The sequence below is a fragment of the Aulonocara stuartgranti genome, assembly GCF_965226115.1.
Source record: "Aulonocara stuartgranti genome assembly, chromosome: 4".
Classification (NCBI taxonomy): domain Eukaryota; kingdom Metazoa; phylum Chordata; class Actinopteri; order Cichliformes; family Cichlidae; genus Aulonocara; species Aulonocara stuartgranti.
The window spans coordinates 22871094-22891146 of record NC_138942.1 but is presented as its reverse complement, the minus strand read 5'-3'; the positions used below and the strand labels follow the sequence as shown (position 1 = coordinate 22891146).

At 40.3% G+C, this 20053-nt stretch overlaps 1 protein-coding gene across 1 annotated transcript; it reads left to right on the top strand.

Annotated features, from left to right (window-relative positions):
- The first annotated feature begins 1592 nt into the window (after nt 1–1592).
- LOC309705707 (uncharacterized protein) lies at nt 1593–18500 on the top strand. Its single transcript, XM_082531636.1, has 7 exons — nt 1593–1956; nt 2041–2208; nt 2779–2952; nt 7872–8045; nt 9568–9741; nt 9857–9906; nt 17437–18500. The coding sequence occupies exons 1-7, from the start codon at nt 1832–1834 to the stop codon at nt 17967–17969; spliced, it is 1398 nt and encodes a 465-aa protein (XP_082387762.1). The 5' UTR covers nt 1593–1831; the 3' UTR covers nt 17970–18500.
- The last annotated feature ends 1553 nt before the right edge of the window (nt 18501–20053 follow it).

Sequence of the window (20053 nt, the reverse complement as noted above, 5' to 3'; positions counted from 1 at the left end):
GTTCAACGCATTTCTCGTGAGTATGTTTACCAGTGGACTGAGGTCAGAGGATTTGATGATCCACAAAAAATAGAAAGAGAGTTGAAGACAAAGCAGTCGCTGAAAAAAATAATTGAACACATGACAATGTCACGGAGCCTGTACATTATGTGTCACATACCTATCTTCTGTTGGATTGCTGTAGATGTTTTTGAGTATTTGATGCGTAAAATGAGAAACACCAAAGATGGAAACCAAAAAATACCCACAACTCTTACTGGGATGTACACACACTTCCTTCTTATTCAGACAACGATAGCTAATGGAAAAGATGGCGACCAGGAAGAGCCTGATACAGCAGAGATCTTTAAGTCAAATGAAGAGTTCATTTTGAAATTAGGCAGGTTGGCTTTTGAGCAACTAGAAAAAGGCCGGATCATATTCACTGCTAAAGATCTGAAGAAGTATGACATAGATATAACGAAAGCTGGAGTTTACTGCGGGTTGTGTACAGCAATATTCAAAGAAGAGAGTGTGTTCCTAACAAAGAAACTTTACTGCTTTGTGCATCTCACAGTTCAAGAGTATTTTGCTGCTCTCTTTGTATATCACAGTTTTGTAAATAAAAAAATTGATTCTGAAAGTCTCAAGGATTTCATGCTAAAAGGGTCTGATGAAGAGCTCAAGTCTATCTTGGAAACAGTTCCAGTGGATCTACCTTTGAATGAACTGATTGAAATTACAATAGCTAATTCGGCTCCTAGAACGACCGGAGAACTGGACATGTTCCTCAGGTTCCTTATTGGCTTGTCTCTACAATCATCAGAAGAACCACTTCAAAGCCTGATTCAGCAGACTGAAGAGCATTCAACAAATATTGAGGAAATTCGGTCAAGTCTATTAGAAATAGATTTGTTTGACTGCTCAGCTGAAAGATGTCTAAACCTTGTCCACTGCCTGACTGAGTTGAAAGACAATTCCCTACATGATTCAGTACGAAAGTATCTGAAACCAAATTGTTTTCCTGAATCACCGCTCTCTCCTGTTGAGTGTTCAGCTTTGGCTGACTTGATTCTGATGTCAAACACACCTCTGGATGAATTCAATCTCAAGAAATACAGACCATCAGGAAAAGGTATCTTTAGACTTCTTCCAGCTGTGAGAAACTGCAGAAAAGCAAGGTGAGTTGGTGCTTTATACAAGAATGTTATTCAGTTTACCGCACTTTATCTATAATTGTATGTTGTTGTTTTGTTTTGTTTTTTACAATTATTGTTATTGAACAGAACCAGATACCAACTATGTGACTTTTACGCTCAGTTCCTGAATACCTTGTCCTATGCAGTTTTACCTAGGACCGAACTTTTTAATCCATACATTCATGTTAACTGATTTATCTGGCATTTTGACATCAGTCATCTGTTTAAAATATTGTTCTTTTCATGCTGCAGGAGGTGTTACAGTTAGCTAATTAGCGCCTTTACCATTTTGTGTGCCACAAAAGAAATATTTGAAACATCTAATGCTTATTTTGATTTGGTATGTTGTTGTGGACTGGTTCTATATAAGTAAAATGAAATTGTAAGATCTAATTGATCTTTTTTTTTTTAAATGTTCAATTAGGGAAAACTAAATCCTTTCCCCTATGGAAATCCCGTAATATTGGACTGTGTCAGGGTGCAGATGGAAAAGGGGTTTATTGAGTTCACAATTTTCTATTAAGTTAAGAAATAATGTATGCTTTTAAAAACTGTATCTGATATTTAAACAATTGTCCTTTTATTAATTCTACAGAATCTCAGGTGTAAATGTTGGTGTTTGGGAATATAAAACTATCTCTTCAGCTCTTTGCATGCCACACTCTGTGTTAACTGAACTGCACATAGTGAATAGTACTTTTGGCAGTAGGGCGGATAAATGTGCAGAAACCTTGGCTGATGGACTGAAAAATTCTCAGTGTAAACTAGAAGCTCTAAGGTTAGTAAAATTATCATATTTATATGATTGTTTTGTAACATTTTGTACTGATTTCTTTTGATTTTGTGTCCTTTGGTCTTGCAGTCTTTCTGGCAAAGGGCTTGCAGAAAGAGAGATGGAAGATTTTGCATCAGCCATAAAATCAGTCATCTCAAATCTAAGACAACTAGAGTTGAGTGGTGACATACTTGAGGACTCATTGTTCTCTGTACTGTCTGTTGGTCTAGGCTGCCCTAAACTTGAGAAGCTCAGGTCAGTTTAAGATATCGTGGTATGATGTGTTGCTTTTTGAAATCTTTTAGCCTACTTTACTTTGTCAGACAGGTTCTAGTTAAAGGAAGTCTTGATTCAACAGGTCCGGAAGTAACCAGGCCTGGGTGTAGATAGTGAAATTGAATTGAGCCTTCTAAAAATACCCAGTGGTCAGAACTAGAGCTTCTTCTTCCCTGTAGCTAAAGGAGAAGATTGTGGATCACCAAGTTTTCTGGGGATGAATAAATTTTGTGTTCATGTAAAGTGCTTTGGCTCAGAATGGGAGCACTAATCTGCAGTAGTGGGTCCTGTTTGGCAGAGGAGAAACAGCCTTTGCTGATTTAAGTGGATACATGTGAGGTGACACCATACAGTAACTCTAATTGTAAACAGTGTTTAAAAGATTAACAATTAGTCAAAATCTTCTATGTAAAAGTGTCTCCCCCACAGTCACTAAAATTCACAACTTAGTGTCTTGTTTTCTTAGATTAGAAGGACATTTGCTAAAACTTGGATAGTATAATCTATGTTTATATCTAATCTAATGTTTTTTATCCTCTGTGCCAAAAGAATGAACCGACATTATAGGACTGCGGAAATCTGCAAAATGCTGGTGACAGCATTCACATCCAAACCTTTTTACCTGAGAGAACTGGAACTAAACTACACCCAGTTTAAAGACTCGGAAATGAAGATCCTCTCAGATGGACTGAAGAACAAAAACTGTAGACTGGAGGTACTGAGGTAAAGCACTGCATCAAAAAAACATTTGAAGCAGGATTTAGATACTTGAGAATTTTTACTTTTGAGTTTAAAATAGCAAAAAATTGTATGTATATATATAGTGTGTGTGTGTGTGTGTGTGTGTATATGTACATATCTATCTATCTATCTATCTATCTATCTATCTATCTATCTATCTATCTATCTATCTATCTATCTATCTATCTATCTATCTGTGTATGTATGTGTGTGTGTATATATATATATATATATATATATATATATATATATATATATATATATAGCATTTTAGGTGATCTATTCAGGCAGTTCCTGGTTTTAGTTAGCAAGGTAGCCGACTCCTGAGGAGTCAGCTGGATGGTAAGAACAAGATCCGGGCTATCCAGACCTACAACCTGCCCATGATCAGGTACCCTGCTGGGATAATAAGCTAGCCAATGGAGGAGATAGAAGCCATCGACATCAAGACAAGGAAGCTCTTCCCCATGGACGGTTTCACCTCAAGTCTAGCACCTGGAGGCTGTATGCTACACGGAAGGAAGGAGGCCGGGGACTGGTGAGTGTCAGCACCACAGTCCAGGATGAGACAACGAACATCCATCACTACATCAGGAAGATGGCCCTGACCAGTCACGCATGCTCAGTGAATACCTCAGGCAGCAGAAACCCAAGAAAGAGGAGGAAAAAGAGGAACTATCATGGAAGGACAGGCCCATGCACAATATGTACCACCGGCAGATAGAGGAGATGGCTGATATCCAGAAATCCTACCAGTGGCTGGACAAAGTTGTACTGAAAGACTGCACGGCCATATTCTCTTAATATCATATAGCTATTTCTAGAGGCAAGAATTTTTATACTAGATTCTGTTTTAAATCAGGTTGTGATCTTAAAGTCAATAACACTGATTTTAACGTAATTACAACAATTGTAATGTCTTTTAAATCTTAAACTACCTTTTCCCCAGTAAGGGTTATGGTGAAATTTAAGTTGTCCTTCGAAAGAAGCGTACTTATAGTTACACTCTGGTGAACTGTAATCGTGTTAGGTGATCTGTTCAGGCAGTTCCTGGTTTTAGTTAGCAAGGTAGCCGACTTTGTGTAACTTAGGCTAACGCGTTACGGCGAGCCTTTTCAGTGTCCGTCTAGCTTTAACTTGTTAGCAGGCCACAAACCGTATTAGTGTCTCACTAGCATTAGCTTGTTAGTCAACCTCAGGGTTCGGTTAGCATTAAGTTGCTAACGATATTGGCTAGCAGAATGCAGCTAACATATCACAATGACCTGACTCCCGCTACGACTAGCTTGGATTTAATCCCCACTGCTAGCTCTGACTACGAACAGGCTAATGTGTTGCGATGAGCCTGGTGTAGCCTGGTCTCACCCCCTTTCCGCTAACTATGTCTACGGCTCCTACCCCCGCCAAGGGGTCAGAACCAAAGGCCAAAGAGGCTGCATCCCTCATACAATGTGTATTATCTGTATGGGTGCCAAGCATGCTCAGGCTTCACTGGTGGACCCTCAGGGATGCCCCCATTGTGCGTTTATGCCAGAGAAAGTCCTGGAAAGGAGGCTGAGAGTAGCAGCAATGAACATTTTGGACCCCCACCTGTCGGCTGCTATTGCTACGAGTGACATCCGTCATCGGCGAGCCTCCATGAGCTGGGCGGACATGATGAAAGAATAGTCCCTGCTCATGCCCCCATTGTTCGAGGACTTCCTTGATCAAAACGTGGGCGAGTCGGGTGGCGAGGACGGAGAGGGTGATGCCAACTTCGACCTACTCAACCTAGAGGACATGTATGATAAAGAGGAGCATGACTCCACCTACCCTCCCCAGCAGTCCAGGTCACTGAATGGGGCAGAATTTGCACCCCCGGCGTACAGCAATTTATACAAGGTCTGCAAATGGGCTGCTAGGTATCCCATGGCCAGCCGCCCAGGATATCGAAGGGGCAGGACACAACCTGCATGATGGCAAGAGGCTCCCACCAGCCTCAGTCAGAAATTCTAGAAGACATGGGCTGTCAGCTGGATTCGGGTTCCCTAAATCCAGCCCTCTGGGATGAAATCTGCATGGTTAATGATCTCATCCTTCGCTCCTCCAGGAGAGCAGTCCAAGGTTGTGGGCGTGTAATGGGCCTTGCAGTCTCGGGTGAGAGAGACATGTGTCTAAACCTGTCAGGCTTAGATGATGCTCAGAAGGCTGAGGTCATGGATGCAGCCTATGACCCGACCAAGGGTCTCTTTGGCCCTACCCTGGAGAAAATAAGAGAGACAAGCACCCACAGAAAGCAGGAGGGAAAAGCATTCAATCTCTGCTTGCCCAGAACCCCTAACCCACAACCTCAGCAGGTGCCAAGAGCTGCTTTGCGGCAGCAGCAGTAGCTGTGAGAGGGAGACAGAGTGGGGCCAGAATAGAGAGAGGAGAAGGGAGGCCCTCAATCCGCTTGCTCACCAGGTCAAAGTTGAGAATCCAAGACCTTGGGGCAAGCATTCTGGAAAGAAAATAAAAACAAAAGAAAATCACTGCCATTTCTCCTTGTCCCCAGCTGGGGGAGCTTACGCTCTTTGTGAGGGGGACAGCCCCAACTCCTTCCAGGAGACAAAGGTGACGTCGTCTTTCAGTGGAGGAAAGTTGTGCAGTTTCAACACTGTCTCCGCCTCCTTGGCCTCATAGTCTCGGTGATATCGTGGTACATTTGGAGCTGCTCATGATGAGGGATTTTCAGCAGTGAATTGCCTCTCTGCGGCTCTGCCCTCACCCACATCTCGGTCACAGTGTAAAAATAACACAGTCCTGTATTGCGGCTCTCGGCCATGGAGGAGCCTGACAGCTTTCGCTGCGGGGGTACCTCTGGGGGCAGTATCATCCAGGGGGACTGTGACCATAGACTGTCCCTGTCAGGTTGGGGTGCAACTATGATGGGCAGAGCAATGAATGGCGTTTGGTCGCGGCGACTGGCTCTGAATCACATAAATCTGCTGGAGCGCAGCGCAGTGCTCTTAGCTTTACAGCATTTTCTGTCATATCTCCGGTGGCAACATGTTTTAGTGAAAACAGACAACTCCATGGTAGTTGCTTTTAAGAACTGCCAGGGCGGTACCCGTTACCGGCAACTACACAGGTTAGCCAGGGAAGCAATTGTGTGGAGCAGCACACAGCTTCTCTCCCTTCGAGCAACTCATGTGCCAGGAATTCTAAATAGGGGGGCCGATCTCCTGTCCAGAGGGAATCCACTGTTCGGAGAATGGAGACTTCACCCACAGGTGGTGGAGCAGATATAGATAGATCTCTTTGCCTTGCGAGAAAACATTCTCCACTGTTTTTCTCCCTGTCAGACGCAGATGCCCCACTGGGCGTGGATGAGCTGGCTGATCCTTGGCCAAACACACTACTGTATGCTTTCCTTCCCCTCAGCTTCATCTCCCCAACACTGATCAGAGTGAGGGATCAGGGGCTGTCGCTGATTTTAATAGCCATGAAAAGCAGGCAATCCCTTTTCAGTGTTCAGTGGTGGAGCTGTTGTGTTTTCTTCAGAACATGCTGGACAAAAGGAGAGCTTTTTCCACTATAAAGGTCTGTTTGGCAGCTATCTCAGCCTGCAATGTGGGGTTTGGTGATAAACCTTCCTGTCACCACCTACTTGTATGACGCTTCATGAGGGGTCTGTGTCAAACGCTCCCAGTCTCTAGACCACTGGTCCCTTTATGGGATCTGTCAGTTGGTTTAGACACCCTCTCCCACCACCCCTTTGAGCCTTTTGGGGCAGGGGAGTTGTAGTTTATCTCGTAAGACCGCTCTGCTGTTAGCTCTAACCACAGCTACGCAAGTAAGTGAATTGCAGGCTCTGTCTATCCACCCCTCTTGTTTACAGCTGGCTCCTGTACTCACTAAAGCATGCCTAACCCAGCCTTTGTCCCTAAGGTGATGGAAAGATCATACAGGTGCTCTACAGTAGAGCACCTGTACTTATGTTGACAGGAAAGCTGGATTCAGGAAGGCAGATCAGCTGTTTGTTTCCTGGGCCTCCCCTCACAAGGGCAGGCCCTTACCACGCCAGAGGCTAGTTCATTGTAGAAGCCATACCTCTGGCTTATAGCTGTAAGGGCTCGCAGGCCCCCCCCCCCGGGACACTGAGCTCAGTCTACTAGGTGTGTGGCCACATACTGGGCTTTGTTCAGAGGTGTTAGTCCAGGATATTTGCGCTGCAGCAAGCTGGGCTACACCACACACGTTTGTCCGGTTTTATAGGCTGGATGTAGTGCCCCAGGTTTGACCTGAGATCCTGGAGTTGTACTGGAGCGTAGCTTTGGAAGCTGGCGCAATCTGGGAGGGTGCCATATCTCCCATAGTGAAACACTGAGCTAAGTTAAAAAAAGAATGTTAGGTTATTTAATGTAATCCCTGGTTCTTTGATAACAGAGAGGGGTATTTCGCCAACACTTCCCCCTTGCTTGGGCACAGAAATCTGCTTGGAATGGGACTGGTCGGTCGTGTTAGAAGGAGGGGGTGGAGCCCTGAGCACGGCTCAACAAGTCTTTCATAGACAGACGTGGTGTCATTAAAGCTTCCGTAGTTGGTTAGGTCAGGGTGATTCCCATAGTGAAACACTTCACTCTGTTATCAAAGAACCAGCAATTACATTAAGTGACCCAATATTCTGAGAGCAGAAACAGTCTGTCTTATAGTTCTCAGATGGATGAATGAATGAATGAGCATACACACACACACACACACACACACACACACACACACACACACACACACACACACACACACATATACATGTGTGTTTGTGTGTATAAATGTATATCTGTGTGTATGTGAGTGATAAGATTAGAATTACTGAAAAAAATGTAATTGCTAATATTTTTAAAAATTTTGTTAATGATTATATTCCTATATTTTTCTGTCAGCCTCAGTCATAACAGACTCACTGAGAAAGGCTGTAAGATACTCGCCTCAGCAATCAGCTTTACAGCCTCGCACCTGAAAGAGCTGGACCTGAGTTACAATGATCTGCTGGACCAGGGAGTGATGGAACTATCTCAAGCATCGAGGAACCCAAACTGTGGTTTAAAAACACTCAGGTTAATATAATAAATCTCATTTAACTTCAAACCATGTTATCACAGTATATCTAGATTTAGCAATTGCAAAAAAAGGATTAAGTCTGCATTTGTAAAACGGTCTATCTATCTATCTATCTATCTAAAGCTAGAGCACAGCAAAAGGCACTCTACGTGGGACCATGACACACACATGATGCTAGATGTCCAAAGGGAGATTGAAAAAAGACTAATAAAATGGTGCTCAGGTAGAGCTGGGCGATAGAACGATAACGATATGTATTGCGAAATAACTTTCTCGATAGAAAAATGAAACTATTGCGATAGACCTCATCTCTCTCTCTCTTCCTCTCTTATAAAAAATGAATAGCCAATACAAATTAAGTAGCACAGAGCTGAACCAATCACAGCCGCAGTGTCACGTCATGTAACCTGTTACGTACAGCTCAAGTGCCAAGCCGCACATGTGTATTTGTTTGGGAAGCAGCCAGCCGCCATGCAGCCAGGTAATGAAGGAAATGAGTGTGCCGACTAGAGAAAAATCAACCGAGAGCTTAGGTGACCAGGTTACCGAAGAGAACACAGATGACGGTTCCAATGCCGGAGAGATTGTCGAAAGGAAAGGTCAGAGAAGTTCCGTAGTGTGGAGGTATTTCGGCTATTTGAAATCTGACAAAAAACAGAGTAATGTGCACTGTAAATTGTGCCGAAAGCATGTTCCCACAAAGTCTGGAAATACAACAAAGCTTTTTTATCACCTGAAGCAGTGCCACCCACTAGAGCACGCTCAATCTCTGACTGAAAGCGCTAATTCGTCATCGAAAACAACCAGGGGAATCCCTGTGAAGCATATGGCAAAGGGGTGTCTTACCATATGAGAAAAAAGCTAAGAGACATAGCAACATAACGAGTGCCATAGCTTACTGTCTTGCTAAAGACATGCTACCAATAAACAAAACACAAAAATGAAGGATTCAAGCAGCTAATTAAGGTAATGGATCCTCGTTACCAACTCCCTGGACATAAACATTTCTCTCAGACAGCGCTTCCAAAGCAATATTATATAAGTTAGTCAATTTTGTCTCTTCTTCTGTAAAATAAACTAAGATTTATTTTTAGAATTAATATTTTGTTTCTAAGTGGAACTGACAATTTAGTAGTCTGTTTTGTTTATTCTATTTTGAAACTGAAATGCTTTAGCGGCTACCTTTTGTGTAGTTTGTAATATTTGCCTTTATTTTGCCTAAACTGAAGCCTCATTTTAAGTACATCTGCCCTGTTGAACTTATTATGGGAAATAAATATTTAAATCAAAACAAGCTGCTGATTATTTCACATTTTACTTGTGAGCAACAGCACATTTAAATCTTACATATATAGTTATTTGGCTTATATCGTGATATATATCATTATCGCCTGAAATGAAAAAAGCATATCGTGATATGAAAAAATCTTATATCGCCCAGCTCTATGCTCAGGCCATGACAGGAAGTGAAAATGTGCCCTGATCATTTAACACACATCTGCTGTTCGATTTTTGTAGGCTGTCATTTTGTAAAATGACGGGAGATGGAGGCTATTCTTTGGTCTTGGCTCTAAACTCAGACCACTGCAGCCTCAAAGATCTGGACCTCAGCTTCAATAACCTCACCAAAGAAGTTGTGAAACTGCTGACTGAAAAACAGAAGGATTTGTGCTGCAGTCTGGAAAATCTCAAGTATGAAAAAAAACTGTTCTGTTTAGAACAGTTTTATATTTTTATAACACTTTATACTGATTTCTGATTCACTTTTATTGTTTTTCATAATCAACAATGTTTGTTTGTCCATCAGTGTGGACCACAATGAAGAATGTTGGGTTGATCTGAAGCTACTGAGACAGTGTAAGAAAATATTTTTTCTTCATGATATTCTACATCTGTGATGTGATTGGAGAAGAATGCGCCCATGCATGCATGCACGTTCATGCACACGTAAATGCGCATGCACACGCACCGTCCAGAACCGTCTCCTCCTGGCGTGTGTTTTAATTAATTTAATTTAATTTTCAGTGTAAATTTTTACAAGCAGGAATGACTTTTTATAGATGGAGGAATAGGGATGGGTACCGGTATCATGGCACCGGTTCTGACATAAACGGTAGTAACCAGACCGAAAAGCAGCGCACATTTCGGTGCTTTATTTCGGTGCTTTTTTTTCCTGAGCTGTGATACACTTTAGATTCTAGCCAATCATTTTACGTTTCCGAGGATAGTAGGCGGGTCCAGTACCTGGACCCGCCTACTATCCTACGTTAGTACTTTTAGAGCCACCTGCTCTAAAAGTACGTTCTTTTAGAGCAGAGCTACAGATTAAAAATTCCCAAGGCGAAGCGGTCAAAAGTCTGGCTGTACTTCACAGCAAAAGATGCAAACTCAGCAGCCTGCAACAAGTGCTTTAAGGTGATACTGTCAAAGGAGGTAACACCTCAAATCCGATGAAACACCTGGCGACGCATAGCGTTTTTTTTTAAAAGCCGAGAAATGCGCCGTATTTGATAGCTTGCTGCGAGACCTCACACCGTGCACATCTACTGCGGGTGTGGTGCCTGTTATCGGACCCGGAGTTAGCAACATCACCCAAAAACACGAAGAGGAGAGTCCTGGCCCCTAGCCCTGCCAGTGTAGCAGAAATGATGACGGATGATGATGGCAGCAGCAGCCGTTCTTCTCTGCGTGAGTCGCTTAATGTTGTTCGTGTGTAATTTACGTTGAGTAGGCTAACCACGTTATTACATTAATGCATGTAAGGTGAACTAGCAAACACCGTCATAGTTACATGCGGCTGTCTTCTTGTTTGATGGCAGATACTCCCTTCACCCTGGCCAAAAAGGCTAAAATGACCAAAGAAAAAGTGGAAAACAGTTAAACATGAGAGGTTTTTGGACAAAGTTTGTTTTTTCCATTGTTTAAGCACTGCTTCCAGCCAAGAGTGATACCATATATGCCCTATAGCTGCAGAAAAGGCTAACATTGTTATCTTTTTACAAAAAAACAGCTGAACATGAGAGGTTTTTGGACCAATTTTTTGTTCTCCATTCTTTAAGCACCGGTTTGAGCACCGTTTAAGCACTGGCACCATTTCAAAAGTACCGGTTTGGTGATACCCATCCCTATGGAGGAACCAATTATTTAATGTCGCTTTATTCTAACACTATGGAGGAGCCTTATAGGAAGACCTATTTGCTTTTTAGTCAGCGATCTGAATGGAGAATAAAGCCTTATGTGGAGTGGAAGACCTATTTGGTTTTGTTAGAAGCAATCTTACTGTATTTGGGGTTTGTTTGTGCGACTCTTTTTACTTGTTTTAACAGCAGGGTGTTTTCCTCAAGTGTCCTCTGTGGTTGTTTATTTCACCTGTTTTGCTTTGAGAGCTTTTATTGCCCTTTGCCTGTCATGTGTAGTCTTTATGTCTGAGAAAACGCAGTCTAAACCTTCAGTATGTCCTTTCATCAAAAGCATTTGTTTCCTGAGAAGCCGGACACCTATGCACGTGTTCGTGTGTGCCCTCAACTGCCCCCACCCAGCTGTCACGTTTACTTGTCCGTGTAAAACCAAGTGTTTTTGGGATCTAAATTTCAAAATGTAAGACAAATACAGTATACTGACTTTGATGCCATCTTTAAAACGTAGATGTGTAATTAACAGGCAATATATTATTTAATTTTGTTTTATCAAGCGTGGCAAGTATTTCAGATTTCAGTGTGAATTAATACAAACAGAAATTACTTTTATAGACGCAGAATCAAATTATTTAATGTTGTTTTTTTAGACTCTGCTCTGAAAGGTAAATTTGATTTGTTTTTAACTTAGAGAAACATAGTGTGAATCTTTCTTCTCTTAAAAAAGCTTTTTCACAGGTTTAAACTGTGTGGTCTGTCTTTCTGGGAAAACGCAGGACAACTTGTGAAATGAGAGCATGCACTACCCTCCAGAACTCTCAGTTTTGCCCGTCCGTTGTTAGTGAAACTTAATATTTTATGGATCTAAATGTTCAGAGAAAATAGCGATGTACTCAACTATGTGTCTCTTTAGATTGTAGATGCTTATTCTAGGCTACTTTATTTATCTCCCACTGAATCTGCTTGTGATATGCTATGTATAAAGGTTCTGAACTTTTCCAAAATGGCGTAGAGCAATCAATTTTCCCTCCTGTGGCTATGAGCAGTGTGGCTGGTGGAAGTTTTTAGTTTATTTGTGCAACTGAACGTGATTGTGGAAAATTAGTGTACCCCTTGATTTGAGTTTCGTGTTGGATCCCTTTCTTCGATTGGCAATTCTCTTGGAGAAATGAAGACACAGATTAGGGCTTACAAGTTTTGTTCTGCCCCTGGGGTGAGTGAGAATTTGTGCAGCAGATCCCAGCGTGGAAGCTGATGGTCCAGAGTGAGGGACCAAGCAGCCAAGGCAGGACAGGTAAAAATGTCTTCAAAATGAGTTTTCTTTATTTTAACCCTCAAAAAAAAGTTCAGAAAGACAGTTCAAAAATATAATTAGCAGGCCCACAAAAGAGGTCAACTAAATATAACTCTACAAAAAGTAATTTCCAGAAACTTAACCAAACAAAGTGAACCCAACTTAACTCACAAACTGACCTAATCACAAACACAGGAGGGTAGTTTTTATAGTGGTTTGGCCAAACCATTTACACACAACAGGTGAAAACAAAAACAAACACCTAACCATACTAACTAAGCACAGAATAACATAAGTAAACCTAAAACATCCCTGTTTCTGATAAGCACTTGGTTGTTCCTGTTGAGTAGGCATTTTGTTTTCAAAGGCCTTAGCCACACCTTTTGCCCAGACAGGAAACAGCCACCTCTGCAAACCAGGTAAAGCAAAGAAAGAAACCTAATTAATATAACAGAAAACATTTTTAGAAAAACCACACAATGCTATTATGTGCGCGCCTCATAATATCAGTATTAGGTTTAAGCAAAAACATTAATGAATTATATTAGTGAAGCAACTGCAAATCAAACTAATGAAGTGAATGGGCATTGCATATGCAAAAGAGAATTACAACAATCCAATGTGTTCCTCTGCTCCAAGACACCTGCGGTCCTTGATGAGCATGTCTGTTATAGCCTGCCCTTCATAAATATCTGCCTGTTAGATCTGATTTTTCAAACCTTGTTTAAAATGTGAGTTACTTGTTGTCCAATGCAATGTCGCTGATTTAAAAATGTATACATATTTTCAAGGTTTTAGCTGGATGTCAAACATATGAAAGAATCTCAAGCAAAGCGTGCACCAGTGCACCCTAATGTAGTCCATTGAACTGTATGTTAATAAGTACATTAAGTGTACCTCTAACTCTGAAAAGAGTCTGTATCCATAATTTGTGGATCTACTAATTTGTTGTCAATGACACCTTTGTTTTCATGATAAGTTTTACAGATGTTTTACAGATAAAAAAATCCTCGCAAAAGCTAAACAGGTGGTTTTGCTTTTTTACAGCTATCATTTATATTCTTCTGATTTGCATGTGTTTTAGTGTAAATGCATATTTTTGGATGTCCTGAGATATCTTTCAAATCAGGATTTCAGTATATACGCATCTTGAAAAAGCATCCTGTTGTGGGCCTCAGTGCATACAGTTGAGTCTATAATTTGTCTGAAAAAGACAAAGTTTTTGCAGATTTGCCTTTGTACACCATCACGGTGTATTTTTGATTGATTGATTGATTGGTAATTTATTTCAACATGTGAACAATATACAAGTACATTTAGAAAAGAAAATAAGAGAGACAAAAAATACTACACAAATTACATACAAAAAAACATTCTGATTAATTTACATGTTGAAAGGGAGTGGGAAGAAGTATACACTTATTTAATCCCACCCCTTTGCCATAAATTATCAGTTAATATTTAGTCAGCTTCCTTACTGATATAATTTGTAATAAAAATAGTGAACAGATTTCTGATATACTATATACTAGAATATCACATCATGAGTTTTTTGTTTGTTTGTTTGTTTTTAAATAGAGACATTCACTTAATTTAAATATTTTCCTTTTCTTTATAGTTTTTGAACAATTGCCACATGTCTGAAGTTCAGACTTTAGTTAAAGAATTTTTAGAAAAAAATATTTTTAATGAACAATGAAGTAGACAGTTTTCTAGTCCCCCAGTTTTAAGAGTCTCATTGGACAATTACCAGAAAAGCCATGGTTTTTCACCATAACGAAAGTTATGAGGCCCAAAAAGATTTCAGTGCAAGTGAAAGAGGCCACCATAAAAAATAAAATAAAATAAACATATTAAAACTTTAGGAGTATCCAAATTAGACAAATTGATTCATACTTTAAAAGAAATAAATGAACTAGCCAGCTAAGCAACACCAAAATGCTTGAAAGACCACAGAAGACAATTAAAGTGGATGTCATGGCCAGCGGGAGCTGACTGTGTGTTGCGTGAATGATGAACCCAAAACCAGACAACAATGGATGTGGAAATCAACTTGGATTAACAGAAAGCGAGCCTATATTTGTGGCTGATTACAGGGATACACAAAGCAAGGAAAAGTGAATGGGGAAAAAACTAAACTAAAGCCTAAACTGGAAGAAACTATGACTGACTATGAAACTGTGAAATGAACACGATTCTGCACTGGTGTATGTGAGAAACTGTGAATAACGGAACAGAAACATGAACATAATCTGAGCAGAACCGTGAACGGTTTAATTCTGACGTGATGTGGAGGGTAAATACACAGACGACCTGAGGATGACTGAACGGAAACACACAGGCTAAATGCACACAAGGGGCGATCAGGGGAAGTGGAAACACATGAGGAGATAGCTGACCCAATAAATCATAATGACACCACAGGGGATGTGAAACTAAGCACATAGAACATAGAAACAAGACCTTCATAATAACCAGGAAACATGACGGTACGCAGACATGACACAATGTTGACAGCATGAACCACACTGACATGAAACATGACAAGTAAGACACACTAACCAAAAAGGGAGACTTAACACAGGAGGTGATGACACAACAAATTTTAAATAAACAAGGAGCTATAACTAGGCAACCTAGGACCTTCTGACTGGATGGACTTAACCAAAAACAATGAATAACAAAATACAAGGTAACTCAAATCCAACAGCCACAACAAGAACTTAACATACCTTCAATATACCTAAGAAATCACAAAAATATAACAATAACTCACAATGCTCAGTCACAGACCCAGCACCTGACAGTGGATGATGACAGAATTATTTCCTTAGTTAAGAAAACCAACTTCACTTGACTTGGCTGAGTTGACTTGAATTGGCTGAAAGTCTTTAGACATCATTTGAGTGTGACAAAAACACAACACTATAATGAAGGGCATTGAGGGGAAGCTGCTTGGCCTACAGCTCTTTGTCAGACACCACAGTGTTTTTTTCCGTGTAGCCATTTCTCTTTTTGTCAGGCTTCTAAAAATTATATATAGAAGGGCCTAGTACCAGGTATTACCGCCAAATTGCAAACTCTAAAAGCAGAGTCAAGTCGTCATGGGCCAAGCCAACTAGGTACCAGTGGCAGAGAGTCGTAATGTAATTCTACAATCAAGAGATGCCTTCATAAATGGAAATACAGGGTTTACAACAAAGTGCAACCAATGGTTACACTCAATAACAGGAAAGTCAAATTAGACATTGCCAGAAAACAATGCACTATGCTTTTCAGATTATAGATGCAAAACTGAGCAAATGAGCAGCAACTTAAGGTGGCTACAGTAAAAGCCTGGCAGGGCATCTCAAAAGTGTAAGCACAGCATTTGGTGATGTCTGTGGCTTGTAGACTTTAGGTTTCAACTGACTGCAGAGAATTTTCATCCTAAAATGATTAAAAAAAATTCTTCCATTTAAAATTATCAGAATCATCAGAATCAGAATCAGAATACTTTATTAATCCTGAGGGAAATTAGGGTTACAGCAGGCAGCACGCTAATGGCGCATGCGCACTTACAAAGGAACCTTCTGACCAACTTTACACAAACATCACATTGGGCAGACATGTCAGAAAGGTAGGCTGATAGGAGAAAACAACGAAAATACACTACATGAGGTAAGAGGAGGAGAAAAAAAACTCCACTCAGACTGAGCTCCTAGTGGGAGAACAGTTTGATAACAGAAAAAACACCTCAGCACAAAAGCACATGACTATCAATACACCATAGAAACACAAGACAAGCAACAGGGGCGGGTAAAGGGTAAGAGAGAGCCGGTGTAGACAGCGCATCCGGTCCTGCAGCATATCTGCGCTGGTCCAGTTGACTGCCATCTTCCCCGGTAGGGCACAAGCATGGAAAGGGAGGGGGGATGAGTGAGTGCTTATCAGTGTAAGTGTATGTGTGTGCGTGTCCATAGTTCAGCTGAGACAGTGTCCTTCGGCCTATCAGGCTAAGTAAACAGTCCTCCAGCCAATCCAGGTGTCCTTGCATGGGGCGGGAAGAATAGCCGTAACACAGTCGTTATCAGGGAGTGATTGTTCGGCTCCAGCCTTGGGCCTGCAGCTGGCGCCTTTATGGGGGTCCGCAATCTCGATATTGATTTTGTAAATTTCCATGCGAGCAGCCAGGAGAATTTTCAGGCTGCCCTAACACTCCGACACTGGCCTCTCGATCTCCCGTTGGAGAGCCGCGAGCCTCCCCATGATGGTATCAAACTTCTGTTCCATGGTGTTGTCATTCTTTTGATTCTGAGACCTCACAGCTGCAGTGATCCGTTCCGCGATGTCTTCCAACTGTCGCTCATGGGTCCCATTTTGAGCAGGCCTCTCTCTGATGTATCCCCCCATACGCTCAATGTTGTTGCTGAGAGCCTTCACAGCCGATGCAAGCGTCTCCAAGGTGTTGACCATATTACGTTCGTTGTGAGAGGTCGCGCCTCGTCCCATCGCTTCGATTCCAGCGGGCAGCCTTGGGGGGGTTTGAACAGCCGGTTCCGCCCTCTTATTTCTCCGATTATGTCAGGCTGTCTAATTCATTTTGAGCTTCTGAAACTGGAAGACTGTATAAAAATGGCTGTAATTTCTAAACAGTAAATGCAAATGTTTACCAAAACCTTTTTGAATTATCTACCTGATTAAGTTTAATAGTTGCTTCTAGTTTTGTTCTGATCTGAACAAGTGTGTAATTGGTAGTAATTCTTAAAGTTGTGGCCCCAATACCATAATTTTGACTTTATTTTGTAGCTCGCTGCTTATTTCACATCCTGAATATTTAGAGATAAGCCTCATAATAACTCAGTAATTATGATGAAACAGAACAGAGCAGAACTTAGCTAATATAAACTCAGACAGAAACCACACTGACATGATAATGCTGTTACAAATGATTCACTGTTTTTCCTGCACTGATTACAGATGCCTGTGACCTGACACTTGACCCAAACACAGCATCTGTGAGCATTCGTTTAACCGAGGAGAACAGAAAGGCAGAGGCTGTTCCAGAGAACCAACCATATCCTGATCATCCGGAAAGATTTCATGAAGATCAGGTTCTGTGTGAAGAAGGTCTGACAGGTCGCCATTATTGGGAGGTTGAGTATTTTTCTGCAGATATTGCAGTGGCATATAAAAGTATCAACAGGATGCCTGAGTTTTCCTCTTATTCTTCTTCTGACTATGGTTTTGGTGACAATGAAAAGTCTTGGTGCTTTAAAAATCCGGACAATTTTGCTCATAACAAATCATTTGTAAACTTTATTAGAAGTAGAAACTCCGCTGGTGTCATGGGAGTATATCTGGACTGGCCAGCAGGCATTTTGTCCTTTTTTGAAATCTCTCCTGATACAGTTACCCACTTGTACACCGTGCACACAACATTTACTGAACCACTCCACCCTGGTTTTGCTGTTTATTTTAATGGATCAGTTTCCCTCTGTAAAATAAAGTAATTAGACAACTTGGATGAAAGGAAAGAAAAATTATTTTAAGCACCAAAGATTGCACACAACATCCTTATAAAAATATATTTAGTTGTCCTAGACTTCAAAACAGTTTTGAACAGTCCCATATCTCATGCATTACATTTTCAAAAAAAAGACGTGTTGCATTTGTGGCAGTAAGTATTGTCAGCACTGACTTAAGTGTAGTGCTTTACACTTATATGTGTGTAGGTGTGCATGTGTATGGGCTTCCTGTGTTTCCGAAAAATGTAAAAATGCTGTTTCATATACCTCAATTTTTTATGTGTTCATTCGATTGATATACTACTTTACTGTACTTTACATTTCTGCACCTTTAGCTTCTGAACTTTATTAAACTGTAAAATTAAATAGTTTCATTTTTTCTTTTGTAACATTTGAAAGGTCCTGTATGAATGCATTTATGATTCCAGTATTCATGCACTTTATACTCACCTCATACATGATTGCAGTGCCCCTTGTTTTAACTAAAAAACAGCAGCTATCATAGAAAAAATAACAGTTTTATTCCATGTCAAATAATGAAGTTATTAGTGCACTTTTTGCTCAAATTTGCACAAAATGTTATGGTATGTTATTGCTTTCTAGATGGTACTCTAACTATAAGTCAGAAAATAATTTTGTTAACTATGTCCTTTTGTTTTAAGACCTGAGTCAGTCCTTCTCAAATCATCAAATTTTATTTTAAATCATCTGCAATTTGCAAAAAATTATAGTTATATAATCAAAAAATTATAATTATTATAATAAATTATAAAAATAAATGTGTTCTGTGCAATTTATATTAGCATGTACTCAAGTATGTGACTTTGTTGGATTGTTTGAATTTTCTTAAATATTTTAACTTGTCAAAAGTGGGTGGATGGACTGTTTTTCCAAAACAAACAAACAAACCATTTGATAAATGGAACTCAAATTTCACAGTTATCATTACATTTGTCCAAATTTGTTCTATGAAATTTCTTATCCAAATTGAGGATGGTGAAGCAGAGAAACATTATTGATTTGACATGTGATTTCATTGTTTTTGATCGAGAGAGAGAGAGAGATTGATTTTTGAGTTGTGAGAGATTTGTGACGTTTAGTGTGGAGTGTATAGTTAGTGTGTTGTGTAGTTGTTGTTTTGTTTTGTCTGTCAGTGCGGGCACTAGTGAATGTCACAAAGGCAGATCGCAGGTGGAAAACAGGACGAGTGATACAACTCCTGCTATCAGGTCTGCAGGTTTTATACCTGTGCTGTTCTCCTGTCTTGTGGCAGATAAACATTTTTTTTTCACTGGCACAAATAATTTGTTGGGCACCTTACTGTGAAACCTGATTGTTCTCTAATTTTTCTTTTAGTATTAGGTTTAAATGGTTGTACTAAAAAAAACACCGGATGCATTGTCTGCATTTTTAGATAAATAATTGTATATATTTGTTTACAAATTTGTGCATAGGTTTTCTTACATTTACAATTTCTATATGCATTTCATGGTTATGAAGATAATTAACTAAACATACCTGTGCTTTTTACAGTAAAAACAAATATACCTACTATAACTATATGTTTTGTTTTTATGTGATTTCAGATGAATTGTGTTAATACAGATGAAAAAAATAACTGTAGCTTCAGACATGTGAGTAAATAATGTGATGTAAATAATGAAAATAAAGGTGAACTACAAAGGTAATATCAAAAGTCTTCAAAAATGGCCAATTATATTTTGGACCCAGAGGGTTAAGAAATCATGAAAATTTGTTGGGTTAATTGTGACCATATGCTTGTATTTGTCACAATAGCTAGCTTACGCAATAGCTAGTTGTTATAACATGCTGTGTATAAAGGAGTTGGAGTGTAGTAAAGGGAGTTATTAGAACCGCACTGAACACCTGCTTCAAGCATCAACAATACTGTGCGTGTATGTATGTGTATAACCAGGGGGATCCAGTGGCGGTGCACACTAGAGTGATGAGCCTCCTAAGACCACTTTAAATTTTTATTTTTATATCTTCTAAAAAACTGGACTTGTTATTTCTAACTGAGACCTGGCAGCAGGACTTGGACTATTCGC

Excerpts from the sequence above, each read along its gene's own strand:
- LOC309705707 (XM_082531636.1), top strand. The coding sequence starts at position 1,832 with ATGCCACACTCTGTGTTAACTGAACTGCACATAGTGAATAGTACTTTT. Across the intron at positions 2,209-2,778 it reads CCTAAACTTGAGAAGCTCAG|AATGAACCGACATTATAGGA; the intron begins GTCAGTTTAAGA and ends CTGTGCCAAAAG. Across the intron at positions 9,907-17,436 it reads TCTGAAGCTACTGAGACAGT|ATGCCTGTGACCTGACACTT; the intron begins GTAAGAAAATAT and ends CACTGATTACAG.